Genomic DNA, 16,100 nt, shown 5'->3' on the forward strand with positions numbered 1-16,100 from the left:
TCTCCTTTTTGAATAGGAATGATGGTTCTCAGTAAATTGTCGGGCAGTGGCCGATCATGGCTCACTGCAGCCTCAAACTCTTGAGTTCACAGGATCTTCCCACCTCAGCTTCCAGAGTAGCTGGGACTATAGGTGCAGGCCATCATACCCGGCTAAATTTGTCAGGGATTTTTAACCAGCAGGCACCCACAGTTGTGTATGCAGAGAAGTTGTTTCTCACCATGCCAACATAAGGCTTTACTCTGGGAGTGCTGCCATTTCTTACCAGCACCCTCTTGACCTTCAAGTGAAAAGTCACTTCACCTCTACTCTGCCTTCACCTCACGCCCTAATACTCTCAACTTGGAAGTCTTCCCCCAAATAATCCCTTTCTTTCAAGACTTGTTCTTAGTCCCTTACCAGAGGAAAAAGTTACTTTTGTTAACTGCTTACCTGGAGGGAGTACCGAAGAGAGGAGCTTTCCAATGCAGTTGTTTAGTAAATTAATATGAATGAATTCTGGCTGGTTTCTCACTACCCTCGCCCAAATCCAATCCTTAAAGCTTCTCCAGGGCATCCTGTTTGTGGTTGTTCTGATTTCTCTCACAATCCACACTCTTCTGCTTTATATATTACTGGAATGTCTCAAAACTTTTTTTTTTTTTTTTGAGACGGAGTTTCACTCTAGTTATCCAGGCTGGAGTGCAATGGCGCGATCTCGGCTCACTGCAACCTCCGCCTCCTGGGTTCAGGCAATTCTCCTGCCTCAGCCTCCTGAATAGCTGGGATTACAGGCACGCGCCACCATGCCCAGCTAGTGTTTTGTATTTTTAGTAGAGACGGGGTTTCACCATGTTGACCAGGATGGTCTCGATCACTTGACCTTGTGATCCCCCTGCCTCGGCCTCCCAAAGTGCTGGGATTACAGGCGTGAGCCACCACGCCCGGCCTGATTTTTTTTTTATATAGGCTACAGATAATCCTCAGCCCAAAATTCAAGAGATAGCTAATTTTATTATTAAACTAGTAGATACAAGTTTCAAGAAATAAGTTACATAAATAAAACAGAATAAATTCACTTTCTTAACAGTTTCAAATTAAAGATGATTAAGAAATACAGCTTTATGTAAAGTTTCTGCTTCTACCCAACCAGGCCCAAAGAGGAAAGAACTGGAGAAGGAACACTTGGCTCCTAGCAAGCAAATACAACATAATTGTAATTAGAAGATCTTCAAGCTATCAATATTTGTAAGAGAAGGATGGTAGGAATGCAGTAGAAATTACCAATGACAATCAAACAAAATCCTATCAGGGTTTTCAGATTAGTCAAAAGTAACTTCGTGGATACAGCCTGTGATCAGCATATGTCTCATAGCTTGTATGCCCTCTAAACCTCCAGAGTTGCATAATAAACTTTTAACAATAAAACAACAACAAAGAATATCAGGTTGTAAATATCTGTATTTCTCTCACATACAATGTTGTATGAGATATTTATTTTAATATGTATCCATAGGATTAATACTCATATGGAGTATAATGTGGAAAGTGCAGAACTAAAGAAATAAGTCTATCAGAAAACAAAAGCATACATTTCTTATTATTTAAGAATATTGCACATAATAAGGTTGCACAGAAATTACTGGCTGGTTTTACAAACAGAATGAGGTATTAGTCAATTTCTAGATAAAGATGAGTAGAGAAGAGACACTACACACACAAATAAATCCGTATTAAGACCTAGAGTGTCAACAACTAAGAAAGAAATGTGAAAAGATATGTTAAGTAGCTAAGATTTCAACACTACAATATCATTTTTAGCCTGGGACCAAACACATGACAATCTCTTGTCAATATTTTATAAGTTTTCAACTTTTTTCCAGCCTAAATGACTACGGGCAATAAAACCATTTCCTTTACCCCAGTTCTACTGTAGAAAGGCACAGTGCTGTGGTAAATATCAAACCATCTCTTTCCCAACCTTTCAGTAGCAATTAACCAAGATGCTGTTCTCCTTTGCTGAATGACTCAATTATACAGTTTCATGTACATTTTGCAATCCAAGTCACAGATGTTAAAGAACATGCAATTTTGAATTTGTAAAGGTTTCACTGCAAAAATCATTAGGTTCACACAACTTAAATCTACAATAATTTTTAAAGTTTAATCAGGTAAACTCAATCTTTTCTTTTTTTTTTTTTGGACGAAGTTTCGCTCTTGTTACCCAGGCTGGAGTGCAATGGCACGATCTCAGCTCACTGCAACCTCTGCCTCCTGGGTTCAGGCAATTCTCCTGCCTCAGCCTCCTGAGTAGCTGGGATTACAGGCACGCGCCACCATGCCCAGCTAATTTTTTGTATTTTTTAGTAGAGACGGGGTTTCACCATGTTGACCAGGATGGTCTCGATCTCTTGACCTCGTGATCCACCCGTGTTGGCCTCCCAAAGTGCTGGGATTACAGGCTTGAGCCACCGTGCCCGGCTGAACTCAATCTTTTCTTGGTAATAAAACTGGTGACATTAATAAGCCGAAGGGCAGGTAGAGAAAAAGGACTAGGCAAAAACTACATGTTTTTTAAAGAAACTTTCCTCATCAGGGAAATCAGCATTTCTCTACTAGTTGAATGTTGCTGAATTTGTCAAAAAAAAAAAAAAAATCCTTAAATATATTTAATAGCTATATCAAATTGTTTAACGTGAAATCATGCACTTGTCAAAATGGTTCACAGGAAATCATTTAGCATCAAAGATAATGAGGACGAGTCAACTAGTTGGATTTAGTGAGAACAGAAAAAGAATAAACTACTGTCCTGAACAGTCAGTGTACGTAGTAACCATATTTCCTCTTCGTTGAGTGACAGTCCTGCAGTGCTTGCTAGATCCATGAAATCTATTTTCAGTCTGTACTGTATGCCGATTGGTAGAGTCAAAACCACTGAAAGAAAACATTTTCTCCATATCTTCAAACATGTCATCAAATAATCCACCTCCAAAAGAAAACTCTTGGAAATGATGCCTTTGTCTACTGGAACCATCCTGGCCTGTCTGGAAATGATTTTCAAAATGCTTCTTAGATCGAGGGTTTTGATTTTGACCAAAAAAGCTAAAGTCTTTAAATAAGTCATCAAAATTGAAGTTAAATGACTGCTCAAAGGGACTTCCACTACCTCTTTGTCCTTTACCACTAGTAAAAGCACTGTGTCCAAGTGTATCATACTCTTTTCGTCGATTAGCATCTGAGAGTGTTTCGTATGCTGAAAGAGATAAAAATATTTTTAGTTCCTGAAGGTACAATATTCAAAATTACATATATTCAAATCTCTTCAAGTAAGTGAATTGAACACTACCGTTTTAGGGAAGAATTTCACATCAGAAATAAAAGCAAAACATTACAAACATAAGCATAGAGTTAAAGTTATAAAACAGGGCAGAAACTGTCTTATTAGCTGCTGTTTTATCAGCAGTTGGCACAATGCCATGTATAATAAATAATAAACAGACATTAAATGAATGCTACCATTACTACAAATAAACATGTGGGCAACAATTATAGGGTTCTTTAATCTTCATATTATTGGTGTGAAATAATTACTTGTATTAAAAAATTAAACAGTCAACTATAAACAATAGGAATTAAGATTTTTCACCTCCTTTCTAGTTAAAGTAAACGTTTAATTCTAACTCCCTACTCAGTTACCTCCACCTAACAATAATTACTGAATGCTCAGGAGGTGCAATTTGTTTTAGAAACTAGTCTGAAGTCTAGTTCTTTAAACAATGTTTAAAGAAAACATTGTTTCAATGTTTTCTTTAAAGACAAATATGGCTTTGAAACAGATCAAGTGAAGAACAAAGCACTTTAGAGTCTAACTTAATTTTTAAGTATTTAATGTTTAAAATAGTAAAATATTCTGTCTCATAAGTTAGTTGATAAGAATTTTGGGTTTCTAAAATCCCTTTTGCCATAGAAACAACAGTGATTTTATAAATAATATAGAATACATTTTCAATATGTTTAGTTCTATATACCAATAAAATTATCTATTATGTTTCACGTATTTATTCAGGAATCAAAGTATCTGTGATAAGAAAATAATCTCAGAGAATCATATAATATTTATACATAAATCATACTCTACCACCTCCACCAAACCTTCAAATACAAACACTTCTTAGCTATCATTCTCCTTACTAGTTCATACTCCTGAGACTTCAGAGATTGTCATTTACTTACCTTCTGCAATCTCTCTGAACTTTGCTTCAGCATCAGGGCTTTTATTCTTGTCAGGGTGGTACTTCATGGCTAACTTGTGAAAGGCCTTCTTGATTTGGCGCTCTGATGCCGATTTTGGCACACCTAAGATATCATAGTAGCTTTTTGAGGCCAGAATTAGTTCTGTTATCATTAAAATGCAAATTGCAAAGATGAAAACTGACTGGGGAGTAGCCATTTCTAATATTCTAAAACAGAAAAGAAAAAAAAAAATGTTATGGATGGGGCTAATCTTAAAAATTTTTTCTTTTAAAAGAAATCCAACACAAGGTAAACCTAATGCAGTATCAAAATGTTAAGCATGCAATATCTTGTACCTGTTCACGTTATTTCACTTACAGATTTTTTAACTCCCAAATTGGCTTAACCTTATTGAGAACAGTAAGAATTATTGGCTTTGTCGGTCCACTAATACTCTGGCCATACACAGAGGATATAGAAAATTTAAAATAACTGATTTTTAACCAGTTCATATGGAAGATTCATCATACCAAGCATTGTAAGAAAGAAAAAAAAAGAAAACCAATTAATATAAGATCCCAACCTTCCTTTAAAGAATTCATATCCTGAGAATAATAATATGTTTAACCTCAGAGAAAAAAAAAAAAAAAAGAAACACATAAAAAAAGGTTGAGCACCAAGTTAAATAGTCGAGTATATCTAAATTAGCACTAATCTCTCTCTAAAAATTCAGCTTTCATTTCAGCAGGTGAGCCAAGGACTGCAAATAGAGTTAATAACGCAATACTAACACTGACAATACAATAGAATATTGTCTTTTTCCCAAATGTTAACATCCCAAATGTTTAACCAGGAAGCATGGCCAAATATTGTTTAAAACTCATGATGAACAGAATTTGAGATTTCTGCTAAAGCTGCCAGAAAAATGAACTTTGATAGTCTGCACTGTGGTTAAGGCAGAGTCTTACTTTCAAGTTTCTCAGTAGTTAAAATGTTTCTCTTACCTATAAACCATTCAAAAAATGTTAACTTGGAATTATTGACAACATGTATTTAATGACTTAAGATTCAAAACCAAAGGTTTCCATTCGTTTTTTGAATGCGGAACCACCAGAGTCCTTAGTAACCTATGATGCCATAACAAAGCTGACGAAAAACACTACGGTTTGTGGAAATCGCCTGCCTTCCTCTCCAGTGGCCTTTCCTCAGAGTAATCAGCAGGCAGGTGGATTGCTAATTTCCAGAGTTACTCGTAGTCACGGGTACCAAGGATCAAGAACCACCTCTTGGTTTAAATAACACAGAGTGTGTCCCATGGACGCTGCGTCGACTGCAGGTTGCTCCCTAGTCAAAGCGTGGATCTAAAACTGACAGGGAGGCGCCTCACTGGCTCCGTGGATGTTATTCCACGGTCTCCGGGCGGACATCTGATGATGTTTTTAAAGCAGTCTAGCTTTTTTTTTTTTTTTTGAGACGGAGTTTTGCTCTTGTTACCCAGGCTGGAGTGCAATGGCGCGATCTCGGCTCACCGCAACCTCCGCCTCCTGGGTTCAGGCAATTCCCCTGCCTCAGCCTCCTGAGTAGCTGGGATTACAGGCACGCGCCACCATGCCCAGCTAATTTTTTGTATTTTTAGTAGAGACGGGGTTTCACCATGTTGACCAGGACGGTCTCGATCTCTCGACCTCGTGATCCACCCGCCTCGGCCTCCCAAAGTGCTGGGATTACAGGCTTGAGCCACCGCGCCCGGCTAGCTTTCTTACTGTACAGACTTCTCATCCCCAAGACGGCCCCGCCAGCCAGCAGCCTGTGCCTTGTCCCCCGGCCTCGGTGGCCAGCTAGGCTGGACCGTCCAGCCTTCACCTACGGGCGACTAGCAGCCTCCCCGCCCGCCCAGGCCCCGCCACAGAGGCTGCCCGCGGCCAGGGCTCCAGGCCGGCGCCCGCGAAAGCCAGCGGCACAACTCAAAACACGATCCTGTGATGCGACTCTCTCCGTTCCCCAACTCTCCCGGCCAAAAACCATGCGGCCCGTTCGTCCCTGCGGCGACCGCGGCGGACGCCGAAGCCAGGTCAGCTCACAAAGACAGGCCTGGGCTCGGGGGACGCTCCGAACGCCCCTCCCCACGACCCCGGCCTGGTCCCTCACCTGCACCCTCGGGCTACTGCTGCTCCTCCACAGAGCTGAGGCGTTGGCGACCCTGAAGATTGGCTCCGGTCGGCTGGCTAGAGCCCTGATCTTGGTCGTACACCGACCTAGCGCTCCTCCTTGGCCGCCGGCGCCCAGTCTCCTCTCAGCCAGTTCCTCACTTGCCGGAGGCTGCCGCTGGCGCCACCATCTCAGAAGACCAACACGAAACGCTTCCCCATTGGCTTACGCCTGCCCACGTGACCCCGGCGCTCTACGCGCACGTGGAAAACTGTTATTGCCGCTAAGTCGAGACGCCACTTCCGGCTCCAACCCCGAAAAGGCGGCGCTTAAACCCGCGGAGGCGGAAGTGAGTCGACAAACAAGGCGGCTCTCCCGGCTCATGCCAGCGCAGGCGCATTGGCTCGAGAGGCCTGGATCTGCGGCGCAGCCTCAGTGAGGAGGGACGCCCTGTACCTGTCGCCTGCCCGGGTCTCCCGGGGCCTCACCCGAGTGATGCCGCGCTATTGCGCAGCGATTTGTTGTAAGAACCGCCGGGGACGAAACAATAAAGACCGGAAGCTGAGTTTTTACCCGTAAGTTGTCTCTGAAGCAGAAGCGTCAGCCTCCCTGTGGTGTCCCGGTCCGGTGGCCTTTGGGCTTGGGTATCTCCTATCCGCTCTGCATGCGAGTCCTCAGCTCCACGTAGGTGTCCCGTCGCCCGCGGGAAGACCGTGGAAAGGCTGTCAGTTTACCTACCAATGCCCTTCCTGCCCGAGGACTGCGGGCTGGAGAGACCCAGGGTCCTGTGTGCGTTTTAATAGAACAGTTAGAACTGTCAAGTTTGCGCGGACTTCTGTGGTTTTCACAGTCTTTTCCCCACCTCACGTGATCTCATCTCATTGAGCAACATTAACCACCATTTAAGATACGTGAAACCTGCGAAGTGGAAAGGTGCACACAAAGTTGATTTACACCCTTTGCGAGGCAGGTGCATAGGCACAAGTTCATCCCACTTTTCTCCTGAGGAAACTGAGTCCCAAAATGATTAGGTGACCGGCTTGGAAAGCTTTGTGTCAGAGCCAGAATTAAAAGCTAGTCTTCTGCTTAGGGCTATATATACTCTGCAGAGAACAGGGCACTATTCTGTTACTCTGAATTACTAGAGCCAGGAAACATTTCCATGAAACTATGGAAGCACTGATTTTTATTCAGAAATACAGGAAAGCAGTGTATAATAATTAGGGGTCCAGGCTTCAGTGCTAGATCCTGGTTCCACTGCTTTGTAGCAGAATGACCTCTTGCACATTATTTAGGCTTTGGGTGCCTCACATATCTATAAAGTGAACATATTAATAGTACTTACATAATTAATATATGAAAAGCAACTTATTTAAAATATTGCATTTCCATCTTTTCTTGTATTTAAAAACAATTTATTTCGATCTAACCTGGTTCAGATTTCAGCAGTTGTTTCGTGCCCATTTTACTTTAAATCTGAAGGACTTATTCACTAATGATTCAGCTGCTTTCCAGTATTTTAATTAATGGACAAAGAACTGATAACCCCGCCTGCTGCGGTGGCTCACGCCTGTTATCCCAGCACTTTGGGAGGCCTAGGTGGGCAGAAAACTTGAGGTTGGGAGTTCAAGACCAGCCTGACCAACATGGAGTAAACCTGTCTCTACTGAAAGCACAAAATCAGCTGGGCGTGGTGGCACATGCCAGTAATCTCAGCTATTCCAGAGGCTGAGGCAGGAAAATCGCTTGAACCCGGGAGGCAGAGGTTGCAGTGAGGAGAGATCCCACTGTTGCACTCCAGCATGGGCAATGAGAGTGAAACTCCGTCTCAAAAACAAACTGACAACCCCAAGTAATTTACACTCCATGGCAATATTTTCAGGACTGTCTCCCTTGAAGCCCAGCCTCAAGATGCAAAGAGATGTTTTAGGGAGGAAAAAAATCTAATCCACTTTCAGTTTATTGGGAAATGCTACTGTATTAATGGCTCTATCTCTGAGAATGTTTGTAGCAAAAAATCTTGTTGAACCCGTTATTTCCCAGACTTATTTGGCCTTTGATATTGGAGATGTGGTATAATTCCACACTAACATTTTTAACTAACCTTTGCGGAACTTACAGTAACTTTTTAGGAAGGAAAAAAATGGAAGTGAATCATAAAGATTCCTTTCACTGAAAACTGAATTTAGTAAAAGTGGGATTCTTTCTAGTGTGTGTTTTTTTTAAATTTTGTGTATAATCCATAAAATAAAAATTGAATTGGTTTTATTCTCCAGTAGCGCCAAACTTGAATTGAATTTGCTCATGTTAACACTACAGCAAACTGTAGTTTAAATGTATATGAATTTAGGAATTCAGTTAATATAGTGTCCAGTTTGTACTGTGATTATCATATGCTGTTTTGGGAATTACATAAGACAATGAAACAAAATTATCAGTCAAATGAATTGAACCAATATGAAGATGTAATTTATTCAGGAAACATGATCAAGAAGATTTCTCAGATACTTATCTGTTGAGGAAACAATACAGTTCAGTTACCAATAAGGATATTCACAAAGTATTTTTTAATGATTTGATAACAGCATATAGGTACAATAAAAATAACTTGCAAACAGCATCCATATACATGAATTTACAGTAAAAAACATTACTGTAAAAGGCCTATTCTCATTTCAGTTTTAACAAAAGATAGGAATTTACCAGTGGCCAGAAGAAGTCAGGTCCTCTAAAAGAAAATCTGTTTGCCTTTAACTTCGTTTCCTGGTTAGGCTTGTCATACTTACAACCTAATATTTGTAAAGTTAAAATATTTTTAAAACTTGTATTAATACTGTTTCTATGGTTAGAATTTCCAAAGGTAGTTTATCTGATTTTTTTCCATATAAGGATATTAGGATTAAAAGTTATGTCTTACAGAGTACCCAGACTCTCCATGGCATCTTAAGTTACCAGAATTTATGGGGGAAAAAATGATGCTACTACAAAACATAAGCTAAATGGTTGGGATTGGGGGAGGGAATATGTAACAGCTACATTTCATATGAGAAACCTTATATTGTTACTGTTTTTTTTAAACAGGAAATTATGTGATATGTGTCTTGAACTGTGTTCTTGGAAAATTATGTAATGGAATCTAAACCATTTTCAAATGTTGTGTTGTATACTTTGACCCAAACCTTTTTATTTTGATAAGAAAAATTTTCTATTAAATTCTGCCATTAGTCCAGTTTTGCCTATAAAACACAGAGTAATACTAGGACCAACTGTAAATCCAGGTTATTGTCAGGTACAGGAATAAAATGTATACAGAGCTGTCTTGCCATTTATATTTGATTTGTTTCATATAAAATATATGAGACTATCCCTTTTAACATGTTTCGTTCTTTTCTTGTATCAGAGTTTCTCTTTCAGAACTTGAAGTTTGGAGTTTCCACTTCATTGGTTATAGAATTGTAGTACTATTAGACTAAATTACATATAGAGAGAATTGAAGCTGATGCTAGTAAAGAGACCAGAATATTTTCAGTACTCTTTCAGCTAAATGATTTGTTTGAAGTAACATCTACTGGCCAGGCACGGTGGCTCAAGCCTGTAATCCCAGCATTTTGGGAGGCTGAGGCGGGTGGATCACGAGGTTGAGAGATCGAGACCATCCTGGTCAACATGGTGAAACCCCGTCTCTACTAAAAATACAAAAAACTAGCTGGGCATGGTGGCGCGTGCCTGTAATCCCAGCTATTCAGGAGGCTGAGGCAGTAGAATTGCCTGAGCCCAGGAGGCGGAGGTTGCGGTGAGCTGAGACCGCACCATTGCACTCCAGCCTGGGTAACAAGAGCGAAACTCTGTCTCAAAAAAAAAAAAAAAAAAAAAAAAGAAAAGAAATAATATCTACTTAGTTTTTAAATATTAACATAAATAAGATCATAAAACTTAATACTGCCTTGAATTATAGACAAACTATTTGACTTGTGGTATTATGAAATACATTTGCATAGGTATTTATAATTTATACAAAGCTGTTTTCTAGTTCTAGGCAAACTGTACAATATAAAAATGGAGCATAATCCATACAAAATACAAATAGATTTTATCCTTTATAGGAACACATATATTTTACTTGAAGGGACTCTGAGATGTGTTCAGCTCTTATCAGATGAGAGCCTTGGCTACATGTCTTACACCTTAGTCCTCTTACTGCAGAGATGATATGGTAATAGTTATCATGAAGATGCCCTTATTTGGTAGGGGTGGTTGCCTTGCTATTGTAGTACTTACTTGATGCATAGGTTACTCAGATATATGGGGTTGGCATTTGGCAAAATTGTAAAAATATAGCAAAGTTTTCCATTTTTTTCTTTTTTTTAATTCCAGATTTCCTCTACATGACAAAGAAAGACTGGAAAAGTGGTTAAAGAATATGAAGCGAGATTCATGGGTTCCCAGTAAATACCAGTTTCTATGTAGTGACCATTTTACTCCTGACTCTCTTGACATCAGATGGGGTATCCGATATTTAAAACAAACTGCAATTCCAACAATATTTTCTTTGCCTGAAGACAATCAGGTATTGGAGTAGGGGAGACGGGTAATGCTGAGCAGAGCAGCAGATTGCAGGGTGGCAGGTGATCAGTTGGGAGAGTAAGAGGGAACTATAACTTGGGAAAACATACGTGGAAAAAAGAGAGCAGTAATTTGTGCTTTTACTAAAGTAATAATTTTTTAAAATTTAAACTCATGAAGCACAGCTTAAGAGAAGCAAGAGATATACATTACTAAGTTATTAATATAAGTTCATGAGTTTTATTTTTTATATTGTTTCATTTTGGTTTTTGAGACGGAGTCTTGCTCTGTCATCTGGGCTGGAATGCAATGGTGTGATCTCAGCTTACTGCAACCTCCACCTCTCGGGTTCAAGTGATTCTCTTGCCTCAGCCTCCTGAGTAGCTGGGGTTACAGGCGGCTACCACCATGCCTGGCTAATTTTTATATTGTTAGTAGAGATGGGGCTTCACCATGTTGGCCAGACTGGTCTCGAACTCCTGACTTCAGGTGATCTGCCCACCTTGGCCTCCCAATATACTTGTCTTTTGAATGATCTTAAATGTTTCTGCTGTATATTGAATGGGGTTAATGCTTTTTAAAGAACACTTTAAGGTATATGTACTTAGAACATCTTTTTTGTCTAAATAAATTGGCTTGGCCAGTATACTGCTCAAAGTTATAATTAAATAGTCAGCACTAACAGAATAAACCTATGAAGATCATCCTTTTCAGAACATGAAAATATTATTTTCTAGGGAAAAGATCCTTCTAAAAAAAAATCCCAGAAGAAAAAATTGGAAGATGAGAAAGAAGTATGCCTAAAAGACAAGTCAGAAGAATCATTTGTATTAAATGAGACAAAGAAAAATACAGTTAACACAAATGTGCCCCCTGAACATGCAGAATTACTTCATTCATCTTCCTTGGTAAAGCCACCAGCTCCCAAAACAGGAAGTATACAAAATAACATGTTAACTCTTAATGTAGTTAAACAACATACTGGGAAACCAGAATCTACCTTGGAAACATCAGTTAACCAAGATACAGGTATAGGTGATTTTCACACATGTTTTGAGAATCTAAACTCTACAACTATTACTCTAACAACTTCAAATTCAGAAGGTATTTATCAGTCTTTGGAAACGCAAGAAGTTCTTGAAGTAACTACCAATCATCTTGCTAATCCAAACTTTACAAGTAATTCCATGGAAATTAAGTCAGCACAGGAAAATCCATTCTTATTCAGCACAATTAATCAAACAGTTGAAGATTTAAACACAAATAAAGAATCTGTTATTGCCATTTTTGTACCTGCAGAAAATTCTAAACCTTCAGTTAATTCTTTTATATCTGCCCCAAAAGAAACCATGGAAATAGAAGACATGAACATTGAAGACTCCTTATATAAGGATGTAGACTATGGAACAGAAGTTTTACAAATTGAACATTCTTACTGCAGACAAGATATAAATAAGGAACATCTTTGGCAAAAAGTCTCTAAGCTACATTCAAAGATAACTCTTCTAGAGTTGAAAGAGCAACAAACTCTAGGTAGATTGAAGTCTTTGGAAGCTCTTATAAGGCAGCTAAAGCAGGAAAACTGGGTATCTGAAGAAAATGTCAAGATTATAGAAAATCATTTTACAACATATGAAGTCACTATGTTATAGAATAAAGAGGTTTTACAGGTGTGATTGTTAAATAAGCTTTTTTCAGCCAAACTACATCTAAAGTGAACTTTTTCCTATGTAAAGTTCTCATCTTAATGAACCTATGAGAGTGCTGTAAAGTTATAAACTGTATCCTATTCTTGTAATGCTCATTTAAGAAAAACCAGAGAGGAGCTGGAGAGAAAAATGGTTTCTTTACTTGATAATTTTTCAAATTAAAATTTAGCACATACATAGTAGGATCCAGTTATAACATGAGAAAACAAGCAAGTGGCCAAACAACACAGACTAGAAGTCAGGTTCAGGAATGAGACCTGGTTCTACCACTGGCATATGATTTGGGCAAGTTATCATGATTGAGCCTCTGTCCCCAATTCATAAAATAAGCACATACTAGATTTCTATTTGTCTGGTTCTTTATAGTTCCTTCCCTTTTTATTAAGATACTTCTATTAAAACAGATTTTCTGTAAGATAATATAGACTTAATACTAGAAGTTGGCTAGAATTTGATATTAACTATGTATTCAATATTTATTGAATTCTGTAGTATTTGACCTTTTGGTTATATGTATATATTCCAATTATATATATATGTAATAGGAAGGTAAACTTTTTTTTTTTTTTTTTTTTTGAGACGGAGTTTCACTCTTGTTACCCAGGCTGGAGTGCAGTGGCGCGATCTCAGCTCACCGCAACCTCCGCCTCCTGGGTTCAGGCAATTCTCCTGCCTCAGCCTCCTGAGTAGCTGGGATTACAGGCACGCACCACCACGCCCAGCTAATTTTTTGTATTTTTAGTAGAGACGGGGTTTCACCATGTTGACCAGGTTGGTCTTGATCTCTCGACCTCGTGAACCACCCGCCTCGGCCTCCCAAAGTGCTGGGATTACAGGCTTGAGCCACCGCGCCCGGCTACTTTTTTTTTTTGAGACAGTCGTTCTGTCACCCAGGCTGGAGTACAGTGGCATGATCTCAGCTCACTGCAGCCTCCGCGTCCCAGGTTCAAATGATTCTCCTTCCTTAGCCTCTCGAGTAGCTGGGATTACAGGTGCATACCACCACATCTGGCTAATTTTTGTATTTTTAGTGGAAATGAGGTTTCACCATGTTGGCCAGGCTGGTCTCAAACTCCTGACCTCCAGTGATCCACTCGCCTCAACCTCCCAAAGTGCTGGGATTATAGGCATGAATCACCATGCCAGGCCAAGATAGACCTTTTCTAATTTTATTCCAGTTGAACTAAACTAAGAAACCACCCATCAGCCGAGTTCTTAGAAGAGGAACCTGAAAGGATATGTATTTTCGTAACTTATGTGTGGCTAACCATCAAATACATAGTCATTTATGCTTCTAAACATCCTGTATTTATGCAGCTACATTTGTAAACCACAAATTTTAATGAAGTTATTTTAAATAGTTATATTTTAGAAATCATAATTTATATATATTTCTTAGTAGGTATAGCTTTTAAAATATGTCCTTGTGTCATTGTTAAATTCCAAAATAATAGAGTAATAATACTGTACATTCCCACTTATATGTATTTTACTAAAATTTATAAGCAAGAAATTATAGATAAGTGGTTATGACCTAGGAAGACAAAGAATCTCTCTCAAGAAAGAGAAGTGATGGTAATGTAAATAAAAATACTGTTTATATTCACAGGATTTTAAGAAAACTGTAAAAGCAAAGACTTTGTAGTAATGACACAAACGTGAAAAATAGATGTTTTCTTAAAATTGGCCATCAATATAATTATGTTTCTGTCTATGATGTTGAGCAAGTTCTATCAGTCTGATTCTTAGTTTTCTTGTCTGTTAAGTAGAAGATAACTATTACTTACCTTAAAGGATAGCTTTCAGAATTCTGTAAGATTTTCGGTTCTGGAAAATAGGAGGTACTCAATAAAAGTTGACTCTGAATGGCAAATAATATTCTAATTGTTTTGTAAATGCATGATGATTATTTTTGGCCACATTTCACTTAGTTTTGTTAGGCCAGTATTAATTGGTATTATATGAAAGTGTGTCAACTAATTATAAAAAGATTAGAAGTGACTATTAGGTGATGATGGGGGGGGAGTTAAAATTTTGCATAAATTATGTGCAGATAATTGATAGAGTTAATACAGTGTTACTAAATATCCCCGTGTTGCATTTTGCAAGTAATTTAAAATACAGATGAAAATAATCTTGAGTCACAATAAAGTAATAGATTAACTCAAGTTTTCAGAGTGCACATTGTAGTAATTTTTATTTAAAGTTACAGTTTCCTCAGGAAAAATATAAACTAACTGTATTTCTTTAAAAAATTATAAGTAAAGGTTGAGTATCTCTTCTCTGAAAATCTAAAATGCTCCAAAACCTGAAACTTTTTGAGCACCAACATGACATGCAAAGGAAATGCTCACTAGGGCATTTCAGTCTTCAGATTTTTGAATTGGGGATGCTCAGCTGTTAAGTTTACTGCAACTATTTCATATTCTGAAAAACGGTACCCTTTCTGTATTCACATTCATCCTTACTCTGATTCCCTGGACCATAGTAATCATTCTCCTGTAAAACTTTCAACAGCATTGCTCTTTTGCCTATTGTTCTCACTTGCCTAAACTACATTCCTGGTTGAGTAACTGTTAAAGTTTATCTCTTTGCCTGTTCTCTTCCTACATCAGAACAGCTAGTAGAATAGAAAAGTCACATGATTGGACAGACTTCATTATAAAGTCATGACCACAAATCAGATGGGCCCAGCAGTGTCACCGTATTTTTCTACTAAGTTCATAACCCCACTCTTAAATTATCTCTCTCACTCCTCCCTTCCTTTTCTGCCTCTCCCTCCTCCTTGCCCAAGATGAGGATCTCATCACATGCTTCATCTAGAAAATCAAAATCATTAGCTCATGTCTCTCTTAAAAGGTCATTAATGTTCTTAAGACTAAAATCCAAAAATTATTTTTCTTACTGTATTTATTCATTGAGACCTAATGGATACAGAGTACGGTATTTATTTCTACCCACATCAGAATGAAAAAAAAATTGTCATTTCACAATAATTTGTTTCTGTGGAAACCCACAATCATCCATGTTAGGGAATGGACTGATGAAATTCAATACTTGTCACCTGATGTAAAATAAGCTTCAAATTTGTTTCTAAAACACACATTCTAAAATTGCAAGCTTTCCTAGGATTTGGAGTAAGAAAATCTTTAGAAATTTGTGAACCTCCTAATAACTACAGTGGATATTCCTCAAAATCTGTATGGAAGAAAGTAAGGGTAAATGAGATGGATGAAAGGGAAGTAGTCTAGATGAAAGGAAGGGAGGAGGAGAGTGGATGAAAGGATTGATGGATGGATAGATGAGTATGTTTAGGTTCCACTTTTTAAACAGCTGTTCTTTTCTAAGTAGTAGTCCAGTTCGAGTCTGAAAAAAATCGGGGGAGGATTCTACAATCCCCTCAACCTAAAGGAGCAGAACAGGAAATCCTGTGAACTGAATCTGGATTCCTCACCATTATCTCAGTAA

General features: G+C 38.6%; 2 protein-coding genes across 2 annotated transcripts; one reads left to right on the top strand and one right to left on the bottom strand.

Moving 5' to 3' along the window:
- Window positions 1-973: 973 nt before the first annotated feature.
- DNAJB9 (DnaJ heat shock protein family (Hsp40) member B9) lies at window positions 974-6,585 on the bottom strand. The gene is made up of 3 exons (XM_010344117.3): window positions 6,361-6,585; window positions 4,213-4,439; window positions 974-3,232 (listed from the first exon to the last, which is right to left on the bottom strand). The coding sequence occupies exons 2-3, from the start codon at window positions 4,427-4,429 to the stop codon at window positions 2,781-2,783; spliced, it is 669 nt and encodes a 222-aa protein (XP_010342419.1). The 5' UTR covers window positions 4,430-4,439; window positions 6,361-6,585; the 3' UTR covers window positions 974-2,780.
- Window positions 6,586-6,734: 149 nt separating this feature from the next.
- THAP5 (THAP domain containing 5) lies at window positions 6,735-14,800 on the top strand. Its single transcript, XM_003921084.4, has 3 exons — window positions 6,735-6,935; window positions 10,735-10,927; window positions 11,661-14,800. The coding sequence occupies exons 1-3, from the start codon at window positions 6,856-6,858 to the stop codon at window positions 12,573-12,575; spliced, it is 1,188 nt and encodes a 395-aa protein (XP_003921133.1). The 5' UTR covers window positions 6,735-6,855; the 3' UTR covers window positions 12,576-14,800.
- Window positions 14,801-16,100: the final 1,300 nt, after the last annotated feature.

This window comes from Saimiri boliviensis, chromosome 10 (genome assembly GCF_048565385.1).
Source record: "Saimiri boliviensis isolate mSaiBol1 chromosome 10, mSaiBol1.pri, whole genome shotgun sequence".
NCBI classification, from domain to species: Eukaryota; Metazoa; Chordata; class Mammalia; order Primates; family Cebidae; genus Saimiri; species Saimiri boliviensis.

Coding starts and splice junctions, on each gene's coding strand:
- DNAJB9 (XM_010344117.3), bottom strand. CDS start 4,429: ATGGCTACTCCCCAGTCAGTTTTCATCTTTGCAATTTGCATTTTAATG. Junction 3,233..4,212: donor GTTCAGAGAGATTGCAGAAG/GTAAGTAAATGA, acceptor TATCTCTTTCAG/CATACGAAACACTCTCAGAT.
- THAP5 (XM_003921084.4), top strand. CDS start 6,856: ATGCCGCGCTATTGCGCAGCGATTTGTTGTAAGAACCGCCGGGGACGA. Junction 6,936..10,734: donor CGGAAGCTGAGTTTTTACCC/GTAAGTTGTCTC, acceptor TTTTAATTCCAG/ATTTCCTCTACATGACAAAG. Junction 10,928..11,660: donor CTTTGCCTGAAGACAATCAG/GTATTGGAGTAG, acceptor ATTATTTTCTAG/GGAAAAGATCCTTCTAAAAA.